General features: G+C 38.6%; 1 protein-coding gene across 12 annotated transcripts in view; it reads left to right on the top strand.

Moving 5' to 3' along the window:
• The window catches only part of tjp1a (tight junction protein 1a), a 108,954-nt gene that overhangs the window by 7,127 nt on the left and 85,318 nt on the right, over positions 1–16,509 (top strand). For 6 of the 12 annotated variants that reach the window (XM_044100298.1, XM_044100304.1, XM_044100307.1 and 3 more), the window contains exon 1: positions 3,875–4,434. In XM_044100298.1, the coding sequence (XP_043956233.1) occupies positions 4,343–4,434 (92 nt within the window). In that variant the 5' untranslated portion in view covers positions 3,875–4,342. Of the gene's footprint in view, positions 1–2,541; positions 2,694–3,872; positions 4,435–4,509; positions 4,555–16,509 lie in introns of those variants that run through there. The other 6 variants (XM_044100339.1, XM_044100393.1, XM_044100401.1 and 3 more) reach the window with 4 other exon arrangements.

Genomic DNA, 16,509 nt, shown 5'->3' on the forward strand with positions numbered 1-16,509 from the left:
TTTGGTGCTGTCGCATAGTAATCTGTGTGTGCATGCTCCTGTCTCCTCAGTTAATATCCATGTAATTCCTCCTCCTGCAGCTGTTCTTTAAAGAGATGCTCACTTTTTTTGTTGTTTTTTTTTGTTTTTAGAACCAACATTTCCCAGTTCATATAATGCTGTGTGCTGTTAAATGATTATCAGGCTGAAATTTGAATTTAGCATATTTCTCAGTTTATGCACAACATATGACATTTTCTTTCACATTTAAGCAATCCGTCTGTGTTTACAGTTGCAAAAATTCTGAGTTTATTTTTCACAAGCAGTTTGAGATAAATGGCCACTAAGCCTATGTTCTGAGCAACAGTTTCAGAATATAGGAAAAACCATTTCAGATGAACACATGCAATAAACAATAAAAGATTGGCGTCATGCAACATTTTTGCAAATACATTTGCTTGACGTTTTTATTTATTTTTTTGGGTTTGCCATGTGCATGAAAGAGAGTCAGAGAGAGGGTGAGGCGGGACAACAGTCCAAGGCTACAGATTTAATCTGGCTGCTGTGGTCATGTGATTAATAGTGGCCAGGGGCCAGTGAATGGTGTAATTTATGGTGAGAGGGATCAACACATTTGGATGGTTGCTGCTCCTGAGGGAAATCTGGCTTTTAAACCAATATGGCAATCTTCTTCCCCCCGCTTCCTCACCTATCGTGATATGACGGCTGTGGTGGCCGGGTCTTCGGAAAGATAATGAGTTCAGTTTGAAACTTGTCAAAATAATTAGACAGACTCCTGAAGCTGTTTCATTAAGCTGGTTAAAAGATGCACCTTGTGGATTTTAGCTTTTGGTCATCAAGCAGAGATCTGGAAGAATAAACTGGACCACTTAGTTCTTATATTTTGCGCCACAACATTAATAGTAAAAGGCTGAATATTTAGGCTAATGAAGGTCCTAAATTGTGTTTCTAATCAGAGATTAAAGAGAATATTGAAAGTCCGTGGAGGACTGTGCGTCATTCAGTCTGCTGCGATGGCCTCACCCTCATCAGTCTCCTTCAGGCCGCTGCTGTGATGATGTGCGTGACGCTGTGTGTGTGTGTGTGTTCACTTAATCCTCTTCCAAACCCTAAAACTGTAAATAAACATCAGAGGAGCAGGGCAAAAGGCTAGGTGGGTTGTGCTGAGAGATTTTTTTGAGGGGTAAATGTTGTGTGGTTTTCATTGCCAACATCAAACCTTGCTGATAGCAGCTTCTGCCTGACCTTCCCCACCCGCTGCTCACCAACTTGCCTCATCCAACAGGAGTTACCTGCCCACGCTTTGGCTGACTAACATTTCTCCTTGGTCATTTCATTGTGGTGTTTTACCTTCCCGATGGCGAGGGTTTATATCGAGATTTACTTTTTCCGGTGCATGGACCATCTCAAGAGCGGCATGGTTTATACACATCAGTTCTCTCTTCCTTCATTGTGTTTATTAGTCCGAGGAAATATGTAAATATAGTGACAGTGACATGCCGTCTCGCCTCACTGTGGACTTTTCCTTGCAAGAAAAATGCAGGATAATCTCCAGCTTCACTGCATAATTGTTCAATACCTAGTGTACCTTACTCGAGGGATTTACGCAACCAGTGACATCATGCATTAACTTGACTATTGTCATGGACACTAAAACATAACCTCGCATGGGGATTCAATTGATTTTGCATGTTGTGCATATAGCTGTCATGCGTCCTCATGTCCTTGAGAACCTACTAATAACTTTGGCTTTAAATGTAACACAAATCAATCACTAAATCGTTTAGCATCTGTTTAGCAATGCTGTGAAGTTTCAGCCTATGGAGATGGAGAGCATAAGAAAGCAGAACCTGTCAGTTAACCCAAATTCCCAGAAAAAATCAGCTTCATAAAAATAATAAATAGCCAATCATAGTGCTGAATGAAGGAAACTATAATACTACATAGACACACTGGATTTATCAGACATTACAAATATTTATATACAGTGGAGCCTAAGAATAGAATAATTTGTTTGAGCGGACAATTTGTATATGTGGAAGAATATTTCTTCATAAAAAAAATTAAAGGAAAGCTTTACAGTTCATTTTAAATCTTGACCTAAAGCAAGCGCAGTAACATAAAACATATTAGCTTTTAATCCTATACAATAATAATAGAATAAAATAAGCAATGAGTTGAGAATGAAACAATAAAAAACACTTTCTCTGAGATGTCCATCTATTTTGTTATGAAGAGAATTGGGACTAGAATTATAGGGGAAACTGGGATTAGAAGAAGAGTTGTTTGTTTGTTTTTTTTCTTCCGTTATGATGATGCGTGCGCTCTCTGCTAGGACATTCTGAACTGGACCCAGAAACCAACGCAGTGCTCACAATAACTTTCACCCTGTACATCACTTCCTTTCACAGAACTGGCAGCACTCACTTCAATGTCACTGGGGTTGGAATGAAAAATAAAAGCTGCCGTCTTTAAACACTTTTTTATCTGCTAGGGAAAATGCTATAACATTATCATTGCAACCTGAGTTCTGCTGCACAGGACAAGAGCTTTGTTGCTGCGACACCGAACACAGAAAGCTGTCCGTCGAAAACTCGCTCTTGGTCTCCATATTGCAAACATTCATTTTGGTGGTCTGGATGAAACAACTGTTGGCTGCAATGCTGATTCCATAGCATGAGGAGGAAAAGCAGGTAAGACAAAGTGCAATATAAATAAAGAAGCAACATCTTGAGCCTACTAACAAAACATCTCTACGATTCTTCAAAAGTATGAAATATGGTTTCCATGAAAACGTAAACATAAAAGGTATGAAAACATTATGCAAGCAAAACCCACTCACTTAAATATTGGAACAACTTCAAATAAGATGAAACTCAGTCCCAAGTCAGAAGTGTTTTATTTGAGCAAGAAAAAATTAACAGATTAAGCAGACAATGCAATGATACAGAAAAAAAAAATGTTTGTGCTTGCTGGTGAAAAGTTTTGTTTGAGTATATTACAAAGCTGTTAGTTATCAGATGTGGATGATTTGTGGATTGTGAATGACAAAAAAACTCAGCTGCTCACCATAACTTCTTCATCACATCATCCATGTTTTATGGCACTTTCGTTGGCTTCTGGTCAAATTCAGAGTGGAATTTAAAAGATTTCTGTCTATGTTCAATGTCATCCACGGTTTCTCCTCAACGTAATCTCCTTCATGTTGCCACCTCCTCCAGCTTCCTCAGATCCTCTTCTGATCCACCTCAGGATTCCCTTTGCTGCCCCACGTGCCATGGGGAGTAAAACTTTCTCCCTCTCTGCTTCCACACTCTGGAACTGTCCGACCACACCTCCGTAATGTTGACAATCTTTCCCTGTTCAAATCTAGACTTAAACCCACCTGTTCAAGACTGCCTGTAACTGGGCACATTGTTGCCAGGTAAAGATGTTTTTGGGTTATTACATTTTTTTTTTTTTTATGAAATGAACTTTGATTTGTTAAAGCGTTTATTTGATTTGTGAAAATTCAAAAAAGAACAACCTAAGGTAAAACACTCCAATGATCAAAAACTATAAACCCAGGAAAAAACCCCGAACGACCCATGATTCTGACATTTTTCTGATTTTCATGCATGTATCATTTTCTATCTACCTCCCAAGCTATTCTGTTGGTCCATCACATCAAATCCTAAGAAATGATGGTTTTAAAATGTTGAATTACAAGTACTGACCAGCATCAGTTGGGTTTCCCCTTGTTAAAGCGCTACATAGCTTCCTCTCTCCTCCTCCTCCTCCTCCTCTTCCTCTGTCACTCCCCTCCTCTCTCCCTCTCTCGTTGAACACACGCGCACACACTCTTCTTTCCAGACAGACGTTTGGCTGCTGTCGCGCCTGCATCCTCCTGTCTCTGACTCTTTCTTTCCTACTCGTGCAACTCGGAGTTTAACAGCTGAGAACATAAGAAAAAAAATTAAAAAAGAAAAAAAACAGAGAAAAGTTACCGCTCTACCAGGCGACCCACAACAATGACCCCGTCCTGACTAAATTTGAATGGATTAAGCCAATCTATTCCGAGCTCTAATGAGATTAGAGAGTCAGCGCCGACGTGGGTCGCGGCGGCGTGGCACCTTTCGTTGAGCTCCTCGGGGAACATTTGCCCCCGTCAAGCCAGCAGACCTGCCGGCGTGGAAATGGCGCTTCTGATGCCGCGGACGGGAGCGGAGAATAATAGACGTTTGAATGCACGCTCACCTGTGCTGCTTTTGTGGCGCACGGATTCCTAGAAGTGAAGGGAGAGTTAGCAGCGGCGGCGGCGGCGGCGGCGGCGGTGTGAGTAGTTGTGCAAAACGGAGGAGAAATGAAGTACCAGAAATATATAACAGTGATGCAGATGGCCATGGGAGTGACAGCTTCAAACAAAGACTGCCTCCCCACTAAGAGACAGCTGTGGTGAGTACACAGAGAGGAGAAAGAGACCGAGGAGTGGAAGGAGGAGTGGAAGGAGGTGCGCTTCTGGATGGGAGCGTGTGTTGGCGCGTTCGCGTAAAGAGTGGCAACAAATCTTTCAATGTGAGGAAAAATCGCTTTAATGTTAGCTTCCAAATGTAGATTTATAGTCATGTTGTTGAGATCTGTCAGTTTGTTTATTTTTTTACAACATGAATGCCAAACCAAGTGCTCCTTCTTACGCTTTTGTCTTTGCACTCTTAAACGTTTATTTCAGCTTTTAAAATGCAATTTGTGCAGTGCAGAGTTTCCCAGTAGGTCTCTACTTAAGCAAGACTTTCTCTAACCTGGTGTAGTAAAGAAATGTTAGCTCCTTCATCACTTATTCAGAAGCTGGCTGCCACCTGCTTTTGAACCACACTGTTGGGGTGAAGCAGTTGGTGGACTCCGATTGGCTGCAGCGGCGCCTCCGAGTGTTTGGATTGTTCTGTTTTAGACCAGCCATCACGTTATTTATCCATTCGCACGTTTCCTCCTGTATCTAAATATACCACTTGGTCCGCTTTTAGCACCTTGTCTTTTATCTGTTGTTACTTTTTCTGTTCATTTCAAGTTTCTAGAAATATCTTCATCGAGAGACAATTCCTGTTGTCCGTGTTGTCCACCCATTTCCTGTCTACATTTTGATAGACAACAAAACATGCTTTATTGATGTCAGCTTTTGAGTAAATAAACACATCTACCTTCAAATATTTCGCAATCACAATATGTGTAGCTCGTCACAAGGCAATATTTTTAAGTGTTTGGATTGTTTAGACTAAAAAATAGACAGAAGACATATCCAGGGTACAAAAACAAAATAAATCTGTAATGCTGCAAATACTTTTACATGTTGGAAATATTCTGTAGTGGTATGGCTAGGTAGAAGTGGCTAAAATAAACTTTATCCATGTGGTGGTTAGGCTGAGCCTTTAAGAAAAAGTTGATCGGAGCTCTGTCATCCTGGGGCAGCTCGGAGTAGAGCCGCTGCTCCTTTGTAGTGAAAAGAGTCAGCTGAGGTAGTCTGATCACAATGCCTCCTGGCCACCTCTGTTTGTGTGTTTTCTGGTCATGGCCTCAACTCAGCAACATGGGGCGACAGCATTCTGAGCATGCATCAACAATGGAGAGAAGAACTTCATTTTGACAGAAAGAAACTCCAGCAGGACCTGCTATCCATCTGCTGTGACCAACTGGATTTAGGAGACAAAAATTACAGAAGCGCAGGAACCAGGATTACTTTTATACATTAAAAAATTGATTCAAGGTCCAGGAAAACCTTGGGATTTCCTTATATGAGTTTAAAAGCGTGTTTGGGGAGAGTGATGTCTGGTGTTTCTCCTGTACCTCACAATAGATACTGTAACAAAACACGTTTTCAACACCATGCAAAGCATAAAGAGCCTAATTAACTTTACAGATTTCTGGCTTTTTCTTCACTAGAGCAAAAACCTTCTATGTATACCTCAAAGTTTATCACATACACTTTGTAGACAACTTTTATTGATAATTGCATTTATTAATTTGATTATATAGCTCAATCTAGAATGAGACATTGATTTGTCACCCGCGGGTTTGCATGACTGATGCTGAAATTACTTACACTAAGAATCCACCAGTGCATCTTCACACATATAGGCTCCCTGAAAAGCTCCTTTGCTCCTTTATGTCCTCTCCTCTGAGTGCATCTTAGAAAAGAGACATTACTCACAAGGCAGTGTTGAAATCGATTTCCAAGGTAACAATCAAGAGGACAAAGTAGAGACAGCACAATGAGACACAAATTACAGAAATAAGAAACAGACTGATGACTTCTCTAATGCAGTTAGAGTTAGTCCCTTTCTCTTGTGGTCAACACTTTAACTGCTACATTTCTTTGACACTTTCATGATGTACCAATATGTATGAATTCAGATTTGAAGACGTTTTGTGCATTTCTTGTGAAACTAAGAGAAGAAAGCTCCGACTGTTTTCACACGTCTCTTGTAATCCTCATTCACAAGAAAACATAATCTTTAACACACAGTCTACATTCAGATTATTCAAAGACAAATCCTGTTTGCAGTGACCGTTTTTGACATTAGTCATTTAGGCAGTTGCCAAGGATGGCATCAGAAAAGGGGGTGTCTGTTTGTCAGGTGCACCTTGAACAATTTTCTATTGCTTTTATTTGGACCCCTACTTGCTACTGACAATAGTGTGGTGATGCGAAACAGTCTGTGTAGAACTTTGCTGCTTTTTATCTTGCTCCAGCATTTCAAAAGATTTCCCTCATTTTGATTGGCTGGATGATGGCAGAATATGAGTTTTGTCCAGTGTCTTTCATTCAGGAACTGTCACTGTCTGTTTGTTTGCATCTATGATTCATTTGGTGTCTGCAAGATCTGTCATGGATGTTGGATAACAATAGCTCGCATTAGTCAGGTGCCATCCCACATATGAACATGACAGGTTATCTCCTCTGTGTTCATGTGACCGTCGCCAGATGCATTATATTTGACAAAGTGGTACTTTAAGCTGGACGCTTCTCTCTTCAAAGAGTTGTAGTGGTCTAACTGGGGCTGTCACATCAAAGTGGGGGGTGGGGACACGGCTATTAAAGCAGGATTACTGTATTCCCTCTGACAACCATTTTAACGTTGAGAAGCTGAGCCAGAGTGCATCAGCAGTTCGTGCTTCGTGGAATCTCCCCGTGCATTCACTCACATGCCTCGTCCTGAGTGACTTCAGATTCCAGATCAGTGGAATTGCATGTCAGCTACCAACTCACTGCAGAGAAGAGCAGAAGAGAAAGTGTGAAAAGTTTAATGTAATTTTTTTTTGACACAACATCAACATGAACACTCATAGTGAGCTGTTTACCGCAAATCAAAAAACAGTAAACCACAATATGACTTTTCAGTTTCATTGAATCAGAGCTTTAAGGTGTTCACAACCCAAAACGTTTTCTTAAGTGTGCCATGTTACAAATAAGGCAGTGCTTCTCAATTCCAGTCCTCGGGCCCCCTGCGCTGTATGTTTTAGATGTGCCTCTATACCAGAACAGCTGATTCAAATGATTGCATGACATCTTCTGCAGCCACCAAGTACTGCAGGAGCCTGTTAATCACCCAAAGATTCAATCCAGGTGTGTGACAGAAAGGAAACACCTAAAACATGCAGGCAGGGGGGCCCGAGGACTGGAATTGAGAAACACTGCAAATAAGGCCACACAATACTAGAAAATCTTGGACTATGATAATATTGATAACGATTGCTATTATAAAATAATTTGCAGTATACAGTGTAGGAAGCATATGTGCTTCCTACACTCTGTGACCTTTTGCATTTTGGGCAATGTCCTTTGTGTCCAGTGTGAGCATCTGCTGCTGTGAGAATCTTTGCAACTGGCTGAATATTACACCAGCAAATGAATGTAAGATGCATGTTCATAAAGCAACATGAATATTGGACACATTGATATTGTGATGATAATACTTTTGCGATATGTTGTGCTGTCTTAGTTTCAACCACAAATGACAAAGATTTGTGACACTTTGTCGATTGTTCTTAAAATATTAATGCTTCAATTAGTTGCAACCTTCAAAAATAAAGGTCTAGCAAAGACAAAATAAACTCAATCAAATATGTTTTAGAGAATCAACTAATTTTTTTATAGAATCTCTGCATTATTAAACAAAAAAAAACATATTGCTAATACATGGGATTTGTCTAATCTGTTAGTTTGAGATTATCCACACATAATAATTAGTCTATGTTGGACTTAATGCGTGGGTGTATTGTTCTGGTTTGTGGGCCAGATGTCTACTCTGCAACCCTCCACAGTTGCAAGCCCGCCTGGTGCTCTTAGTGCTTAATGATGCAGTAAGCCAGCGTCCCTTCTTCCTTCTTCTCCACAACAAACAACCCCACACAGATAGATATAGCAGCCAGTCTGCTATCACAATAAAAAGCCTACACACCCTCTCTCTTGCCACACTTTAGTGGAATAAAACACATCCTCACAAACTCCGTCTTACCATCTCCACACAATCTCCACAGTCCATGTCCAGTCGTGAGGGGTAATCTTATGCAAACTGACAACGCCTTGCTTTGTTTTGCTCAGCAGGAGTCCAACTCCATGGATGGTGTTTAAATAATCATAATTTGTCATTTTTTTAAGAAATATACACAAATGGTATGTGTCCTAAAGGAAAAACACTGCTTTTACCAATCTTTAAAGTTTGAAAGAAGGTACACATGTGATTGTATTTTTTTTTTTTTTTTTGGTGTTTCTGTCCATTAGAAACTCACATGTTCTTACATTGGCAGAACGACTGTAATCTCCTCTCAGATGGTTTATGCCACTAAAGGGAACAGATTACACAGGGTTTATTGACTTGTGGCTCACCCTGTTACCCCCTCCCACCCTAGAGCATGCTGTGAGACAGAGTTATGTGTGGCTACTGATGCGTGTCTATGTGCATGCTAGGGAGGATGTGTGGGTGTCTATGGAAGAGGGCATAATTGTGGGTTTGGCCTTTTCGTAAAGACTCTTTAGGTTCTACTGAGAAAACCCTATGATTTGTTTGTGCTATATTAGCTCTGCTGAAAAACGTAAACAAAACTGGATCAATAAAAATGTTAATAATGATTCCATTTTGTTCTTTTAATTGATTATTCTATCAGAAAAATTACATTTGTTGGGTTTACATTGTTTCTTTATAAGACATTATAGCATGAAACACAATTCACCCAAAGGTGCCTTTTTTTTTTCTTTTTTACCAAATACAAGTACTGTGGACCACTGGCATTCGCCGGGGTTAGGTAATGCAGCCAACCGACCAAAGATTAGCGCGGTTTTTGAAAACTTATAACTGCCTATTTTAATAGTTCAAACATCCAGTATGCATTAATATGCAGGGTATAAAATGTGTTTTCACTACTGCAAAAGCTAACATCCATGTTCTTCCTTATCTCCAACGGCAAACAGCTGAAAATCAGTGGGTCGCCTGGATTCACTGCTTTGCCAATGCTAGCCGATGGTGTGTTATTTGGCATCGTGGCTAGGTATTTTAGCTTCCCAGGCTAAATTTTCATTCAAAATTTCACACATACTCTACAAAAAAATCTGAAAATATGGGAATTTTACACTAATAATTTGAGATGCGATCCGCAGAAAAATATGTCAATATGTAAATCTACATATTCTGGACCTGCAAGTAGGCCAGGGTCCACTGTATTGTGAAATACCCATACTGAAATGCTTTGTTAATACGTCATGGCTTAGTAGCTGACTTAATAACCTCACAATTTTGGTGCAACAGTAAAAAGAAATACCGTTACTGTGTATTCTTTCTACATATAATTAAGGAGAACACAAAACACTTATTAAAAAAGCTTATAGGGAACTAATTTGCAGCATGCATCATCCAGTCTGACCAAATATCACCAGAAAACTTCAATTCTGCCTATTTACAATTCAAATTATCATATTATGCATTTGGGTCCTCAAGCTCTTATTTGTCATTATTATTAGCAATTATTTTATTTCTTTGGAGTGGGATGATTTAGATAGGACCACTGGAATTTTTTTTACTTATTTTCTGTTGTGGCATTTGAGGGGAAGAAACCTTTTAAAATACATGTTTGCAACTACTTCTGGATGTGAGTATGATTTTGCATCTTGATACATGCAGATCAATATATCTGCATACCTCTTAACTCATGTCAGACCAATGTAGGTAACTCTAGATTTAGTTTATGGGTTACAAACAGAATGGAATATCGGACACTAATCAGGTCACATAAACTGTTATGCTTTTTAGTTTTAGTTCATTAATGAAGTAACATTTAGCAACAAAAGATTTGCTGTAGTCTACTTGAAGAGCTTCTTTGTAACAATAATGATGATGACAACAGCAGCCCTTCAGACTCTGAAGTCAGAGCTGGAGGACTTTTGACTTCATAAATCTGTGGCTCATGCTTTCCTGGCCTCTTGTGACTCTTGGCTGTCATGACGACTCAAAAACAAAACAAAAAAAAAAGAAAGCAAGTTTCATTACTGCCATCTGACAAACAGAAGGACAGAGGAAATTGATTGACAGAAGTCCCAGTCTTCGCTTTTCTTTAACTGTTCTTGACACTTTTTGATCTGTTTGTCAGCTTTTAAGACTTTGCTAAGTTACACTAGTGACACTTTACTCTTTTCTCAAGTATGAGTGACAGGATTTTAGCGCTGAAACTGTTTGATGCGATTCTTTGACTCAATTTAAGTCTGAAATTAAATACACACGAAGGAATTAAATACACACGAAGGAATAATAATAACAGTCTGCTTATGTTAAGCAGACTGTAATGTTATAAAAAATCCATTCATTTTAATAAGTGAAGTACATTAAATATAACTTGCCAAGTAAAATATGCTATTTTTTTAGTGTTATTGTCAATAGCAGTCAAGAATATTAATTAACAACCAAAATTTGCTAAATTGCATTTTGAAACAGAGTATAAACTATGATTAGTAGGAACTTATGAAAACGCCTGTCTTAAACTTCAAACGTTTTGTTTCGAAGTCACGTTCATGTCTGTTTGAGTTTCCCAGAGATGGACTGTATATTTGTGTTAGTGTTTGCTGTCTGTCAGCTGTTGACCTCCATGCTACCCTCCTCTCTGCAGGGGTCAGACAGCATTTGGGAGGCGACCGTTGTCAAGCCTTGTCCGATGCACATCTATATACCTAATCTTGTCTGTCCATCTGTCAGGTCTGTCTGGTCCAAAGAGAGTCCTGATCTAGGTCCTCTTCTGCCAGGTGGCGTTTCAAAACAGGAATAATGTTTTATTGTTTTAATTTTACTCAAAGTTTACAAAAACTGTTTTCAGCCAAGCATATCTGTCATTGTTTTATTCTTCTTTAGGGAAGCTCAGTGAGGTTATTGTGATAGAGATGACTGAATCATGTGTGCACCTTTTGTCACCACTTGTCCCCTAAAGTTTGAGGAGACCCATGAGCGAAATGATGCATGTTAATCGGCATTGGTCAGGCATTACAAAGCGGTTTGCTCATCGTCTGAGCCATAAGCTGACAATGTCTCTCTGTCCTTTGTCTCTTTGCATCACAGTTGCTCTCATATACTTTCACCCAATTCTATCCGTCCACTAAGAAGTAGTATCCTTGGAGACAGCCTTTCTTGTGCATCTCTTTGTGCTTGGTTCATCTGTTTAGTTGCTACTTTGTTGTCTTCTTGATCCAACAAAAAAGTTTTCATATCTATCTCGCTGAAGGTATAAAATACTGATTGGCTAAAGGCTTTGAAAGGTCACCCTGCATAAATAGGAAACAAAAAAAGTCAGGGAAGATGTTTTCAACGGATCACCATTGCCAGGTGATTTGGAAAATCTAAACAAAAGGAAACCCAACTTTAGCATAAAAAACCCAGATTAACATAAAGCGTTGTAGTTGCTGAAGGTTTTGTCAGGTGATCGAAGATGAGACTCTCCGTGGTGCATGTAGTCTCATGTGTTTTAAGAGTGTATAACTCATGAAGCTGCGTCATGATTTGAGGAGACAGACCTGCGTTTTGTCTGCACTCATCAGGGAGGACACACCTCCTGTTTTTGTAATTCCTGTTGGAAGTTATTTCATCAGCATATGAAGCATGTTTGTAGGTCACCATAATGTTGAGTGCATTTGTTCTCGATCTTGTCAAAGAATATGTTCTGATTCCAAACAAAGCTTTAATTTACAACTTTTTGATCGACTTCTGCCACAGTTGGCTCGTCTATCTCAGCATAACAAAGCGTGACAGATTTCACAGAGACAGAAAATACTGTGACAGTCTAGATCCAGTTCCTGGAAAGAACGCCCAGGAGAATCAGCTCTGCAGCCAACACCAGAGGTGTTTGTGTTGAGCTTTGATTGCTGAGCGTCTGTGCTGCCGGTCTGTAGGTTTGTTCATGGTGCCAGCCATTCTGTAACTATTAATCTTTTTTTTTCTTTTCACAACGCCTAGTTACTTGTAGATTTGCGCAAAATGTGCAATAGAAAATCAGGTGAGTAAAGAATTTGTCACCAGACAGAAGTTGCATACTTCATATTTATTAAAGAAATAGAAACAAAACATTGTTGCCAGCAAAAGATGCATTTAAGCTTTTTGTCAGTGTTGATGTTGCCATGGACATTTTTTTAATTTCATGGATTAATACCCATTATGGTGAAAGGTGTGCATGAGGTAATCTGCCATTGTACTAAATATAGCAACCAATTAAGAGGTGAAACTGCTTTAAGACTTATGTGTGAAGCAATTATTTCTGCTATTTACTAAGTTGGGTGTCCTTGCTAAAGTTGAGTTCAATCAATCAAGTTTATTTGTACAACACCTTTCAGCAACATGACATATTTATCATTAAAACACAAAAATAAAAAGTCATAAAAACAACATAATGTCACCAATTGAGAAACCAGTAACAAACATTACATTTTATTTCGTGTCATCATGAAAATCATCAATACACAAAGACAAAGTAAAACAAATACTATCATTATGACACCTGACTCATTGAATCTTCTTCTTCATTGCATAGATTCAACAGAGTTGGAAACTCTGTCAAAGGGTTTGTAAGTAATCATTTTATTTAAATATCTCACAAAGAACTTTAACAAGAAGGTGCATATATTTAAACACAGTTAAGCATGATTAAAAAGCCATGTAAACTATACAAGTAATTAAAAATGAGTACAATGATGTTTAAAAAGATCTTCATAAAAAGTTTGCGTGAATGATAGTCTCCTCAGGGCCATTTTAAATGAGTCCAAATTCACAAAGGAACCCAAAGCCAAAGTCTGAAAGAGCTGCAACAGTCTGAAAGAGCAATCCCCTTTTATCCATGGTAGATTGTGCTTTTAGGATCGCAGGGCTCAGCATGGAGTTGAGTAATTTAGTCCTTATCAACATGATAGTATCACACAGTGATAGTTTCTTCAGATTGGTTATAATGCATGTAGTAGAGGAGTGTTTTTCTGCTGTTGTAGCCTACCTGCTTCAGGTTCCAGGAGGTTTTTATAGATTGAATTCCACATACCTTGGTTGTATCGAGTGGCCATTTGGACTGCTGTCAGATTTTCTCATCTCAAGCCAGTGTGCTCATCATCACTGCATTGTTACAAACACAACTGTCTCAACAGCATAAGGTAATTTCTGGTATTCAGACCATTCTCTGTAAACCCACCAGCTGGTATTGTGTGACAATATTAGTAAATGCTCCCACTAGCCTGTCTGCTACCAACAACCATGCCACATTCGAAGCCCCTTCTTTCCCATTGTGGTTCTTGGCTCAAATCCCAACTAAACCCACTAAACCTGAACTGCTCCCATCAAGCTGCCGAAAGAAAGAAGCTTTGTTTTGCATTGTAATCAGATCTGACTATTTCCTTCAGCATAAATCTTTAACATAGTACTAAGCTAATGTTGCTTAGATATAGTTTCTCCTCAACCCTTTATTAGCTCACTGCTGGTGAAGAATACAGGATTTCAGAGAAAAGGAGTTCTTGTTCAGTCAGGACACTTTTATTTTTGTCATTGTTCTTTCATCGACCGTTTAGACAGAATATTTAAAACAATGAACCGTCACAACCATTATCAGTTACATGCTCAGTTACAGCAGCAGCACATCTACTACTGACAGCAAAGCAGCTGTGAAAGCTTACTATCTGAGAGTAAACCACTATGGTAGAAATTGCCATGATTTCTGTAATATTAGTTATCTACATTACAGCTTAATAATTTGTTTGAAAGAAGTCAGAACTTGATTCTTCAAAGTTGTCTTGTTGAGTCGTTTTCCAAGAAGGGTATTTGACCTTGTTATATGAGCAGGACAGCATGTGTCTGTGGGTTATGTATCATATTAATCACATTAGTGTTTCTAACCAAAAAAGTCCTGTAGCCCATAGGAAGAGTTATTTATAGATGTTCATCTTTTTCATCTTTAGTTATAGCTCTATTTCTAATCCAGTTGATGTCTCACAAGGGTTTCTGGGATACATTCATGGGATTCTGAGATGAGGTTATGTACATATATAATCATATATACGTATATAAAGCTCTGCTAGTGATCTCTTATTGCACAGCAGGGTGAGATTCTCTATTTTGGGCTACAGGCTCATGTAATATTCATAAGTTTCACCTCTTACATATTGCAGTTTGTGGCTAATGTCTCTTGTTACTACTTTATTTTTAGGCTGTAAAATGCTGCCATTGTCTGCCACTTGTATTGATGGGGGTCACATTGGGTGTGCTTTGTGAGCTCACCCCAGCCTGTTTGTGGGTTTCTCCGTATTTCTCCAGAGGCAGTGAAAAGTGAAACTTACTTCTGTCTGCTGAGAAGCTCAGGCTGTGTCTAACTCACTGGCTCAATATATCGTCGTGAAATCCTACAGCCCCGATGATGATAAATCATTCATAGGTCGGCAGCAAGTGAGAAGACATACTTTCGCTTGTGAATACTTTTAATGTTTGTTTCTTGTTTTTTGTTGCCTCGCTGTACCAGAAAAGACAAATTCAGCAGCCTTGCTTATCCAAACATATTGTGAAATACTGTGTGAAAGTAGTTTTACTATATGAACGTCATTTACTATCATAAACAAAGTGCTAGTACTTGTCTTGACACTCAAATGTTGAGATGCTCTTCCTATAAAAACACCCTGTGAGCAACTTGTGAACTCTTTAAATAAAATAAGTGAAGCTTTTAGAATGTAGCGATGATTGTAATAATAATTCTTGTAGTTAAATCTTTCTATTTCAGTTTTGTAGTTTCCTTTGTTTTAGTGCTTTGATCCTGGTCTTGCCTGCATGGTGATCTTAGGAAGTTCTGCGGAAAAACAAAATGGAAACCAACAGCAAGGTGGATTTGTTTTATTTTGTATTTTTTTCATCTAATTTGGAACATTTTATATCGATTCTGAACCGCAGTAAATAAGAACTATGATTCTTATTTTTTGGCACACCCCTAATCTCTATCTGCAGCTGGACACTATGACATCAGGAATCCTAAAATTGCTCAGCAATAACATGAGGTGACCACCTGGAAATCTAAATTGTGACCCTCATGAAAGTCCCCCGGCAAGTGTAGTGGCTCTGTAATACATCTACTAAATATCTTATTGGTTTTTCTGACACTTGTAACTCTGATGCTCCAGGAACTGCCTTTTATACGTCATTCTCCTTCCTATTTCACCATCCACAATTATTGTAAAATTTAGCTTCTTGAAAGGAAATAATCTCACTGATTATCATAACACAGGCTAATGCATTTAGGTGATTTTAACTTTGTTAGAGAGATTTCAGGTGGTGCTTTCCCTTCATCAAACTTACCAATATTGTATTGTATGATAAAAATACTAGAAAAATCACCGCTCTGTAACACTTACGTGGTTTAATTAAACAGCGTGAAAATAGATGTTCACACCCGGTCATTTCAAAATTAACAAGAGGGAAAGCAGTTCATATCTAATTGTAACATCTTTACCATTTTCTAATTTTAGTGGTACTGGTGTCACACATACTTGATATTACCGTTCTGAAGAATGAGACATGAAGGAAAATTGTCCTGAAAACAACCCTTTTGCATCTCATTTAAAAAGCATTTATAATGTTTGCATGTTGCATTGTTCACAATTTTACATAATGTGTTACAGAAAATTAGCTTTTCTATGAAAACGCTTGAGTAACTAAAACATCTGAATGTGTTTCATGCCCCAGAGAGCTGGAGAAGCTGAGTGTTTTTTCCACTCTCTTTCTGTCTTCCTCTCTTTTCTCTTACGGCTGTTTTTGTTGTCAAATCTAATACTGTCTAATTCTTTCAGAAAGCACTTGATTGATGACTTGTCATTATGATACCATTCACACTCTTTGTTGAGATATGCTTGAAAAGCTGAGCTTCAGGGCTGCAGCCTGTTAATTTAATGTTTATACTTCATCTGTAGTGCTACAGCAAAACAATATAAAATGAGTTTGAATTTATAATAATGGTTTATTTACATTAAAACATTTATTTATTTTTTTT

This window comes from Gambusia affinis, linkage group LG02 (genome assembly GCF_019740435.1).
Source record: "Gambusia affinis linkage group LG02, SWU_Gaff_1.0, whole genome shotgun sequence".
Classification (NCBI taxonomy): Eukaryota; Metazoa; Chordata; class Actinopteri; order Cyprinodontiformes; family Poeciliidae; genus Gambusia; species Gambusia affinis.